We start from the raw sequence: 12,079 nt of genomic DNA, 5'->3' as shown, positions 1-12,079 counted from the left end.
GAGATGGTGGTGCATTTCCTCCAACTACAGCGTGTCCTCAAAACTGCGTGTCCGCTGCATTACCTCTTAGATTACCTTGTATGTCTGCTGCTGCGTTACCTCTTAGATTACCTTGTATGTCTGCTGCTGTGTTACCTCTTACTTTACCTTGTATGTCTGCTGCTTTACCTCTTACTATACCTTTTGTGTCTGCTGCCGCGCTACCTCTTACTTTACCTTGTGTGTCTGCTGCGTTACCTCTTACTATACCTTGTGTGTCTGCTGCGTTACCTCTTAGTAGACTTTGTGTCTGCTGATACCTTACCTCTTACTATACCTTGTGTGTCTGCTGCTGTGTTACCTCTTACTATACCTCGTGTGTCTGCTGCTGCGTTACCTCGTACTATACCTTGTGTGTCTGCTGCTGCTGCGTTACCTCTTACTATACCTTGTGTGTCTTCTGTTACCACTTACATTACCTTGTGTGTCTGCTGCTGCGTTACCTCTTACTATACCTTGTATGTCTGCTGCTGCCTTACCTCTTACTATGCCTCGTGTGTCTGATGACAGATGCTTTTTCCCTTCCACAAGTTAGCTTCACTGCTGAAACCTTAAACCAGATGATGTCACAACACAGATGGTGGAGGTCCTGCGATTATATATGAGACACTAAAAAGAAAATACCTTCAGAAGTCTTGAGTATGAAGCGGGACTGAATTCATCCCCTGATCCTGGGTGATTTATTTACTGATGTTTAATAGTACATGGGGCTTATTTAATAGAACTGATGTTCCTTCGTGGAAAATCTGTAGTAGTAAAAAAAAAAAAAAAACTTGTGCAGAACTTTTTTTTACAGATTTCATTGGAAACTTGCAGCAGATATCGCCCTTTGCGTCCTATAGGATGAGCTATGCTGTCCAAATTTACAGCACAAATTGACGTATAAATTAACAATTTGCATCAGAAGTCAGTATATGCTGTCGCTTTTTTTTATTTTGTAAAGTTTTCCTTGATGTCTATGAATTTATTGAGCTCCAATATGTAGCAGCCATTATTTCATTTGTCTGGATTTCTAAAATATATTTTGTGTTGTTGACACAGTATACTGACTAAATGGACGTGTTTGTCTTGCAGAGCCCAGACATCGGCATTACCAACAATGTCCTGCACTTTAAGGGTGAGGACCAGACATGTTATAAAAAAAGTGTTAGGTTTTTTGCTCCAAAAGGTTATATATAACATTATTTTTTTTTCCTTAAGCCTTGGGGCATGGCGCTAAAGGGGTGAACACATATGAGTTTGCGCTGGATTTCCTCGAACCTGTAAAGACAAAGGTAAGTCCTGTCCTCTTCCAATATGTGCTCTCTGTGATCCTCAGGCGCGTAACTTACATTTGCCTTAACATCTTGTCTTTTGCCATGATTGGAAACTGTCCAGGTTCTACAGCGATCCACTCAGCGCCATGTAAGTCTAGTTGTGAAGAAGAGTGAAAGCCACTGGTGGCCCCGCTTGACCAAGCAGGAACGCAAACCATTGTTCCTGTCTCCAGACTTTGACCGCTGGCTGGACGAATCTGATGCAGAGATGGAGCTCAGGGAGAAGGTAGGAAAAGTGTTTGGGCTTCTATCTCCAATTACTAGGGAAGTAATATACACTGCTCAAGCACATAAATCACACACCGGATATCAACAAACAAAACATTCAAACGGAAAATCTTAAGTGATACTGTGTGATTTTCTGCATCGCAACAAAGGTCAATGGAAGCCAAAATCATCAACCAACTGGAGTTCCAAATCACCACGAAAATGTATAAAATTTAAATTACAAGTGGAACCAATATGTGTGAATTTCCTCAGAATACACTGACTACGTGGTGTGTATGGCCCTCGCGCGTCTGTATGCCGTCCCGACAACATTCAGGCTTGTTCCTGATGAGATGGCAGATGGTCTCCTTGGAATCTCCTCCCAAACGTTGATCACGGCATCCATGAGCTCCAGGACTGTCTGTGTAGTACCTAAATGACAGCATCGTATGCACTGACAAATAATGTCCCAAAGGTTCATAATTGGATTCAGATCTGCAGAACATGGAGGCAAGTGAATGGCGTCATTGTCTTCATCATCCTGGAACTATCTACTTGAAGCTGGAGAATTTAACTTTACCAGGTGGAACCCAGGGCCCACTGCCCCAGTGTAAAGTATGACAACAGTAATCATGGGACAATTGGATATTGTGTGGAGGTTTTTGTGACTCTCCAAGGATGCGCCTCCTCGGACCATTACTTACCCACCGCCATAGCTGTGAATGATGTCTCCTGCAGCATAATGTTCACCACGACGTCTCTAGGCTCTTTTACCTGTCGCGTGCTCAGTGTGAACTTGCTCTCCACTATGAAAACAATATGGTGCCAAAGGCGAACCTGCCAATTCTGGTGTTCACTGCCAATCAAAATGCACAGTGGTGGACTGTGAGCACAGGTCCCATTACATGACGTTGTGCCTTCATGCCACCTTCATGGGGTCTGTTTCTGATAGTTTGGTCAGAAACATGCACCCCAATAGCCTGCTAGAGGTAATTTTGTGGGGCCCTGGCAGTGCTCCTGTGTCACTCTCATTTTCACCAAAGCTGGTGACCTTGACCCACAATTAATTATTCTTCCTATCTGGACTGATTGGTATCCCTGATGTTTATTTGGGTTACACTGGAATGTGGACGTGTTCCCTACATTTTTTGAGCAGTGTACATTATATACACCCATATATTCATATGTATGATTCTTAATTTAGTACACTTATTAATATCTTATGTTTATGATGGCTTTGTGGGAAAAGGCTAATAAGATAATACCGTTTATGACCACTGTCTGAGCTAGAGTGGTTCCCACAGACCCAGATGATTCACGTGATCCTTTTTTTTTTTTAATGGCCACTTATAGTATTAAATTATCATTTAGTGGTCTCTGCAGCTGGCAGTAATTTATGATTTTATTGGTGGTCTCGAGACAGGTCCATATCGTAAGTTTGATAAATGCCAAATGCTTATAATGGAGTGATTGACGCCCAGTCCTATATAGTATGGGAAGCAGGATCATGCATAAATAAGGTTTATTTCTGCTCTGTCTTTATCTTCCAGGAAGAAGAGAGAATATCAAAAATCAGAACAGAATCTAGAGTCCGAGAAGATCGTAAGTTCTGAAGGAGTCAATGTAAATCTTTAGCTATTGTCACTTCCAAAGAAAAAATGAGGAAAAATTCCAGCTCCTAAAATTCCAGAATTTATTTTAAAAAATTAATGAAAAACAAAGTAAAATTATGGGTTATCAAAAATTCTGTAGCATGAATGATGTATAAACCTAAATCTGAAGACTAATTTCTATATCTAGATAAATGAAATTCTAAAGCATGGATGGTGATATCATGTGGGATCGAAGTATATAAGGGTACTGTCTCACAGTGGCACTTTGGTCGCTACGACGGCACGATCCGTGACGTTCCAGCGATATCCATACGATATCGCTGTGTCTGACACGCTACTGCGATCAGGGACCCCGCTGAGAATCGTACGTCGTAGCACATCGTTTGAAACTTTCTTTCGTCGTCAAGTGTCCCGCTGTGGCGGCATGATCGCATCGTGTAACAAAGGTTGTATACGATGTGCGCACAGTAACCAACGGCTTCTACATCGCATATACGTCATGAAATTATCGCTCCAACGCCGTGTATTGCAACGTGTGACCGCAGTCTACGACGCTGGAGCGACGCTGGAGCGATATTGGAGCGACGCTGGAACGTCACGGATCGTGCCGTCGTAGCGACCAAAGTGCCACTGTGAGACGGTACCCTAATGCGACGACATTGCAACTTAGCCAAGAGAAATCCTTTAGCCATACAAGATTAGCAAACTGAGAACATCCTTAGAATCCTTCAAGAGATCACTGGATCTCTGAGATAAAGGTTGTAGTAATGAGTCCAACCACTCAAATGTTCTGTAATGGACCCAATACCTGATATAATTTGTCTCATAGGAGGCAGATAAGCTGCCTTGTGTACCTTGGATATCTTGGGATGAGCAGGTAAAATGGGTTAGATCGGGTGTTCCACCATTATGTCTTCCTTTTGAGATTTGGTGAGGATTCCTAGAGAAAAGCCTTCTTCAGTGGTGATGATGTCCTTTTCAAAGGTGCGTCTCGGGTTCCGCGTTGCCCCTCTCCTGTGTTGATTCAAGGTTTTATATTTTTTTATATACCGTACTTTTTGGAATTTTTCCTCATTTTTTTTTTCTTGCAAACACACGTGTGGTCACACTGTTTTCCTGCTCTTGCACACCTCGGACCTATAGGATGATCTGGTATCTACAACCTTTTTCACTGTCACTTCCCCCCTGCCAACCTTTTGCTGGAAGTTCTGGTGAAGAGAAAATTATACTTGCAGGAAATGGGAAATCAGATCCGTTTGTCTTCCTGTTCTGTTTGCTGACCTTCCATATAGACTAGCTGTATGAAAGGAAACAGGCAGATCGAGATGTGGCCTCTGAACTTAATGGGAATCTATCACCAGGTTCTTGCTACCTGATCTGAGAGCAGCATGATGTAGGGGCAGAGATCCTGATTCCAGTGATGTCAATTACTGTGCTGCTTGCTGCATTTTTGATAATCACGTTTTTTTCACCAGCTGATCTTTCAGTTCTCTGAATGTTGAGCTCTGTATAATTCTGCCCACATCACAGGTTGCCAGCTTACTGCCTATGCACAGTGTACACAGAAAGTGATGGGGGCAAGGTTGCACAAAGCTCATGAATATTGAGGACTACACGGCAGCAGGTTTACTAGTCCTCTGATAGTATTATCAGAACTACATCAGTAAGTGACACATCTCTTTAATCGGGGTCTCTACATTATGCTACTCTCAAATTAGGTGGCAAAAATCTGGTGACAAATTCCCTTTACTCCCAAATACAAAGCAGGGAGCATGATGTCGCTGCTTGGGATGACGCTTTCTTTTATCCATTACAACCTGTCCATTGTGTTGTATTTTTATAATCTGTTCTTATTTTTTTCCCACCAGCTTTCCTCTATTTGAAGCGTGGATACCTGTTCATGTATAATCTTGTCCAGTTCCTGGGGTTCTCCTGGATATTTGTCAATATGACTGTCCGACTCTTCATTTTGGGAAAAGGTGGGCAAACATCGGGGTTACAATCTACACTCACTGATATAAACAAGTAGGCTTAACCCCATAGTTAGTGATGGAGCCAATTTTGACCTTAATGACCGGGCCAGTTTTTACAATTCTGACCACTGTCCCTTTATGAGGTTATAACTCTGGAACACTTCAACGAATCCCACTGATTCTGAGATTGTTTTTTCGTGACATATTGTACTTCATGTTAGTGGTAAAATCTCTTTGAAAAGACTTGAGTTTATTTATGAAAAAAACGAAAATTTGCCAAAAATATTGCAATTTTCCAACTTTTAATATTTGTGCCCTTAAATCAGAGAGATACCGTATTTTTTGGACTATAAGACGCACTTTTTCCCAAAAAAATTTGGGAGGAAAATGGGGGGTGTGTCTTATAGTCCGAACGCAAGCTTACTAGGCTGCAGCAGAGGTGTGACGATGCTTTGGATGGAGATCTCGGCTTCAGGAAAATGGCCGCCGAAAGGCGCGCGTGCACCGAATGAGATGTCGGTGGCCATTTTCCTGAAGCCGAGGGCTGCCGAGATCTCAATCTGCACACGCGTGGCCTCAGGAAGATGGCCGCTGAGAAACCGGTGATGCACTCGGCTCTGTGGTTTAAAGGGAACCTGTCACCACGTTTTTGGAAGATGGGATAAAAATAGCGTTAAATAGGGGCAGAGGTGGGCGTTACATTAGTGTGTGTGTTATGCGTTTATTACCCACCTAAGTTGCCGAAATAACTTTGCAAAGTCTCCGTTTTCGCCTGTCAATCAGGCTGGTCAGGTCACATGGGCGTGGTGTCTTCACCCAGATTTGGCGTAGTTTTCCGTTGGTGGCGTAGTGGTGTGCGCATGCCCAAAGTCCGGAATCCTCTTCCAGGGGATTTAAAATAGCGCGGTGTTCGTTATTGCATTGGTGATCGGTGGGCGCGGCCATCTTCCTTTGGCCGCGCGTGCGCAGAAGCGGCGCTCTGCTGGCCGCGGCTTCAGGAAAATGGCCGCGGGATGCCGCGCGTGCGCAGATGGATATCGCGGCGGCCATTTTCCTGAAGCCGCGGCCAGCAGAGCGCCGCTTCTGCGCACGCGCGGCCAAAGGAAGATGGCCGCGCCCACCGATCACCAATGCAATAACGAACACCGCGCTATTTTAAATCCCCTGGAAGAGGATTCCGGACTTTGGGCATGCGCACACCACTACGCCACCAACGGAAAACTACGCCAAATCTGGGGGAAGACAACGCCCATGCGACCTGACCAGCCTGATTGACAGGCGAAAACGGAGACTTTGCAAAGTTATTTCGGCAACTTAGGTGGGTAATAAACGCATAACACACACACTAATGTAACGCCCACCTCTGCCCCTATTTAACGCTATTTTTATCCCATCTTCCAAAAACGTGGTGACAGGTTCCCTTTAAGAAGAGAAAACACAGTAGTATGACAATAAATGGCTTCACCCAACCACTAACCATGAGTGGGGAAAAAGTTTTGGTGTTATCATCGGTGTGTTTTTATTAGTTAAAATGACCATATCTTGGACGGCCACCAAATAAGTGTTGTCTCTGTACTGCAAATGGCAAGATTTCTGCTCAGAAAGGGCCCTAATTATACGATAAGGGCTTGTTCACACAACCATATTTTCACTTCTAGTGCTATCCGTGAAAAAAACAGACCGCACTTAGACCAATGTTACAATGGCAGATAACCATTACTCTGAACGATTTCTTATACGCTCGTGTGATCCTGCTCTTCATAATATCGGACTACGATCAATCAAGTATCATATTATGCACATAGAGATAAATTTGCAAATCCTAATGCTACATGCTGCGATCACGATCAGTCCTATAAGCACGAGCGTCCCCAAACAAGAATAGAAAATGTATCGCCACATCTATTAGAATAGAAGCTATCAATCAGGAATCAAATACAAAAGAAAAAAGCCAAGAAACAAATAATGTTCCATCGGTGCTACAAAGCATGACACGAGTGGCCAGCGATGCAATGGTTAAATGAAAAACAAATACCAGGTCCAAGGACGTGGGAGGAGAAGCACCCAGTGCCTATCACCTCTAGCAGCTTTGTATCAGCGGAATCAAAAAGTATTTTTTGCCAATATAAAAATGAAGAATAAATATTAGCAGGTGAAATAATAATCCTTAAAAGTTAACTATTACTAGACCGAAGCATGGTGGATTGGTGTTCCGGGAATTAAAAAAGAAAAAAAATACTAACTAAACATTGGTGATGATCATGTGCTAAGATCAATATTTGATGTGACCGCCCTTTGCCTTCAGCATCAATTCTTCTAGGTGTAATTGTACTTGTACACAGGTTTTGAAGGAAGGTTGTTCTATAAATCGTGGTCAATATCATCACCCATATGATATGGAAGCACAAACATATTCCTCCTTGTAGAGACACTGTCTTTGCTTCGGGGCGGCCTGTGGGCAGATCGCTCCTATGTTTCTGTGGCTTACAGCAGGAAGATAAGACTCTGCTGGCAGTCCGGCCCCGAAGCACAAGACTCTCAGTGTTAAGGTACCTTCACACTAAACGATATCGCTAGCGATTCGTGATGTTGCAGCGTCCTGGATAGCGATATCGTTGTGTTTGACAGGCAGCAGCGATCAGGATCCTGCTGTGATATCGCTGGTCGTTTAGGAAAGTTCAGAACTTTATTTGGTCGTCAGATCGGCGTGTATCGTTGTGTTTGACAGCAAAAGCAACGATGCCAGCGATGTTTTACAATGGTAACCAGGGTAAATATCGGGTTACTAAGCGCAGGGCCGCGCTTAGTAACCCGATGTTTACCCTGGTTACCATCGTAAAAGTAAAAAAAACAAACAGTACATACTCACCCTCTGATGTCTGTCACACGTCCCTCGCCGTCCGCTTCCTGCACTGACTGAGCGCCGGCCGTAAAGTAAAAGTACAGCACAGCGGTGACGTCACCGCTCTGCTGTTAGGGCCGGCGCTCAGTCAGTGCAGGAAGCGGACGCCGGGGGACGCAAATGTAAGTATGTACTGTTTGTTATTTTACATTTTACACTGGTAACCAGGGTAAACATCGGGTTACTAAGCGCGGCCCTGCGCTTAGCAACCCGATGTTTACCCTGGTTACCCGGGGACCTCGGCATCGTTGGTCGCTGGAGAGCGGTCTGTGTGACAGCTCTCCAGCGACCACACAGCGACGCTGCAGCGATCGGCATCGTTGTCTGTATCGCTGCAGCGTCGCTTAGTGTGAAGGTACCTTAACACTGCCAATCTGACAAAATCCTGCTGACCGGTTCTCTTTAAGTAATCTTTAATTTATATACAAATTGTATTGTGAAGTCTGGCCACAGATTCATTTTAACACCATTTTTATGAATGGATATGTACTAGGTGCAAAACAGCTTATTACCAGTTAGGGGAACTGGAAAACCTGCCAATGCGTTTTGATTTCTACATTCTCTTATAATATAACCCTTAATTGGGTGGACAGCATCAAGTGGCCTAAACGCACTATGACAGGCACTCTAAAATGAACACCCATGAAATGAACATGGCCCTCCTTAACTGGCCAGGCCATCTGAGTGAGCTATAGTAAGGGACCACTTGTATTGAGTGAATCTCATGGTAGTGGTCCTATCCCAGTCATCTATTACATTAGAATGACCTTGTACTACATTTCCCATCTGCTGGCAGGAATCTGTTGTTCTTGACACTGGTTTCTGAACTCAGTACGGGAGCGATCAGTTGATTGCTTGACGGCTAGAATTAGTGGCTGATTGGTCAAACCTTTAAAGGGAATCTCACCAGGTTTTTGCTTTTTAATCTGAGAGCAACATGATGTAGGGGCAGAGACCCTGATTCCAGTTGTGTCACTTACTGGACTGCTTGTTGTAGTTTTCATTAAAACTGATGTTTTATCAGCAGCAGATTATCCTTAGAGGACTACTAGTTTCGTGCCATGTAGTCCTCTTGCTCTGTGTAACCCCTCCCCCCACCACTGATTGACAGCTCTGTCAATGTACATTGTACACCGAAAGCTGCCAATCACTGATGTGGACAGGGTTATACAGAGCGCAGCATTCTGCAAACTGGTGGATCTTCAGCAGAGAAAAAAGGGATTTTATCAAATCTACAGCAAGCAGTTCAGTTAGTGACACATCGCTGGAATCTGGATTTCTGCTTCTACAAAATGCTGCTCTCAGATTGCAGGACTAAGACCTAGTGATAGATTCACTTTAATTGTCATATAGCACTGATGTAAAGGGTCACTATCATTAAAAATATATATTTGTCTCACGTTTTTGGTTGGGAGGGGGGAAAGCACTTTTTCTGATGGCAGCGGAAGGGGCAAAGCTCAGCTAAGGGCCCTTCATTAGTTGTTTGCGGGGGTCTCGTCACTTTGAACTCTACTAATACTTCTGACCTGCTTCTATGATGTGACCTGTTACAAGGGCTGAAGGAAGGGGGAAAGAATGGCTGAAGGAAGTAAGAATCTCATTGAGGGAGAAGAATGTGATGTGTCCCATCGTTCCACAGTCCAGTATCCTGGAGAACACTTCACTACAGTCAAGAAGTACACAAATATTGGACGGTGCGCTCTGTAATTGTGAAGTGTCATAAGTGGTGGAGGGGCATTCAGTGTCCATCCCTCTGGACCGTCAGGAGCCAGGATAGGGGGCAGCCGGTGAACTCTCCTTCCTCACCCCGTGCTCATTATGGCCAAGGCCAGGACAGGCAGGAAAGGTATTTTGGAAATCACCTTATGTTTCAAAAAGCCGTTGATTCTTTGCCTCTCAGTGAATACCGGTGGGCCTTACAAAGACCCCGCTGGTGGGAAGAAAGTAAAGTATTGGAATTGTTACGGATATTAACTACAGTCATGGAAAGGTTGGACAATTGGAATATCTTATCGGTGCTGCCGTAAGCCATGATTACTGGGTAATTAATTTCATATATTAAATATGTAAATTCAAGAGGCGGGAGCAGATAATGGGGAATATGTAGGAAATCCATTCCCTTGGCAGTGGCATATGCCATGTGAGTATAATATAGGGTTATAGATCTGGGTCTCGCCATTGGGATATATGCCCAAGTTTCTGCTTTAATTCACCTTCTATATTCCTCATTGTAAACTTGCAGCTTGTAACTAATCCCGGCTGTTCTGTCTCTGCTTTCAGACTCGTTCTACGACACGTTTCACACTATGTCTGACATGATGTATTTCTGCCAGACCCTGGCTGTTTTGGAGATTATAAATCCCTTAATAGGATTGGTGAAAACAGGAATTGTGCCAGCATTGATCCAGGTATTATGAGCATTGTAATTGAATGTGAGCATTACTGCGGTGATAATGGCCAGCGCTACACGTATAGGTCATTTGTCGTGGAGGGACATAGGATCCTGGGTATACAAGAGAGACTCCGGTGTATACCAATGGAAAGTACTTTTAAAGGGGTTGTCCACTAAATAATAGGATAAGCCCTTGATTATGGGAGCGGGGGACATGGGGGGTCTCCTAGCCAGCACCCCATTACTTAGTTATCAGCTCCAGCAGCGGCCAGATATAAACCTTGGTAATGGCCAATAAGCAGTGAATGGAGCTGGTTACATAAAGCTCAGCTCCTATTTCTTTGAATGTGTCGGACCCCCATGAAAATCGTAAGGAACAACCCATATAACCTATTGTATCCTGTAAGATTTTATTCGGGACATGGGTGCGTTTGGTCTCCGTGCGTTAGCTGTATGTGAATGGCCAATGACTATCAAGACCTTCTCACATCACATGTAAAATCTGTGAATCCCATGACACTAATTAGCAAAATGAAAGCCCCTTTGGTAAAGCCCAATGATTTGATCTGTGACAAGTCTAAGACTCTGATCACACTTTAAGGTTTCCTGCGGGGGTTTCAGCATTTCTGAAGGTAAGGATGTAGTCGTCCATTATAAGTCAAGTCATCGAGATCTGTATGAAAATTGATCCTCCAAATTTGTCTTGGCTTTTATAAAGTTAATGTGAAGTGAGGTTCCACAATCCTAGGATAGGTGACAGGTTGCTGACCGCTTGAACCAACAGTGCTGGTCTTGTTTGCCTCCAGCGAGAGGCTCTGCCAGCAGCAGTCTTACCTGTGTGCCTATGCTTTCTATATTGTCCCTTGCTTTTGGACTACACTGTGCAATTGTCAAGCACATTTTCTGTTTATTTTTAGGTGATGGGAAGAAACTTCATACTTTTTATCGTTCTTGGGCAGTTGGATGAAATGCAGAGCAACGGAGTGGTCTTCTTTGTGTTTTATCTGTGGAGCATCATCGAGATTTTCAGGTAGATCTATTCAGATCATTATTTAAAGGGCTATTCCAAAAATCATACGTTATCCCCCAACCAGTGTTGAACCAAAAGTCTTTAAACCCTGCATGTGAGCCAATGTTTTTGACCGTTGCCCCCAGGTATCCATTCTACATGCTGGCCTGCATAGACGTGCATTGGAAGCTGCTTACGTGGATCAGGTACACCATCTGGATTCCACTCTACCCACTGGGTGCTTTGTCTGAAGGTACGTAATATGGGCAATGGCAGGGTATAGAGACATCAATTCTGATGCATGGAGGCATAGGCTGCTTGTTAGATATTAATACTTGCTCTGTAAAAGACATTAAAGGGGTTTTCTCCTACGTATCATTGGGGGACACAGGACGAATGGGTGTTATGCTGCTGCCACCAGGAGGACACTAAGTTAAACACACACAAAAGATTAACTCCTCCCCTGCAGTATACACCCACAGACTGGACAATCCAGAGCCAGTTCTTACTTAGTGTCTCAGGAGGCACTTGGGTCCTCAGGACCCCACCAATTTTTTGTTTTGTCACGTCTATTCGACGTGTCTCTGAGCTGGCAGCTCTGTCGTGCCGACCTCCTTTCCTCGTGTTC

General features: G+C 44.0%; 1 protein-coding gene across 1 annotated transcript in view; it reads left to right on the top strand.

The window, feature by feature from the left end:
- The window catches only part of HACD3 (3-hydroxyacyl-CoA dehydratase 3), a 53,500-nt gene that overhangs the window by 13,192 nt on the left and 28,229 nt on the right, over positions 1–12,079 (top strand). The window contains exons 2-9 of the mRNA XM_077263307.1: positions 1,114–1,156; positions 1,240–1,313; positions 1,417–1,581; positions 3,113–3,164; positions 5,044–5,154; positions 10,331–10,458; positions 11,360–11,472; positions 11,598–11,704. Coding sequence (XP_077119422.1) covers positions 1,114–1,156; positions 1,240–1,313; positions 1,417–1,581; positions 3,113–3,164; positions 5,044–5,154; positions 10,331–10,458; positions 11,360–11,472; positions 11,598–11,704 — 793 coding nt within the window. The remainder of the gene's footprint in view (positions 1–1,113; positions 1,157–1,239; positions 1,314–1,416; positions 1,582–3,112; positions 3,165–5,043; positions 5,155–10,330; positions 10,459–11,359; positions 11,473–11,597; positions 11,705–12,079) is intronic.

This window comes from Ranitomeya variabilis, chromosome 5 (assembly GCF_051348905.1).
Source record: "Ranitomeya variabilis isolate aRanVar5 chromosome 5, aRanVar5.hap1, whole genome shotgun sequence".
In the NCBI taxonomy this organism is placed as follows: Eukaryota; Metazoa; Chordata; class Amphibia; order Anura; family Dendrobatidae; genus Ranitomeya; species Ranitomeya variabilis.
This window is presented reverse-complemented; position numbering and strand designations above follow the sequence as displayed.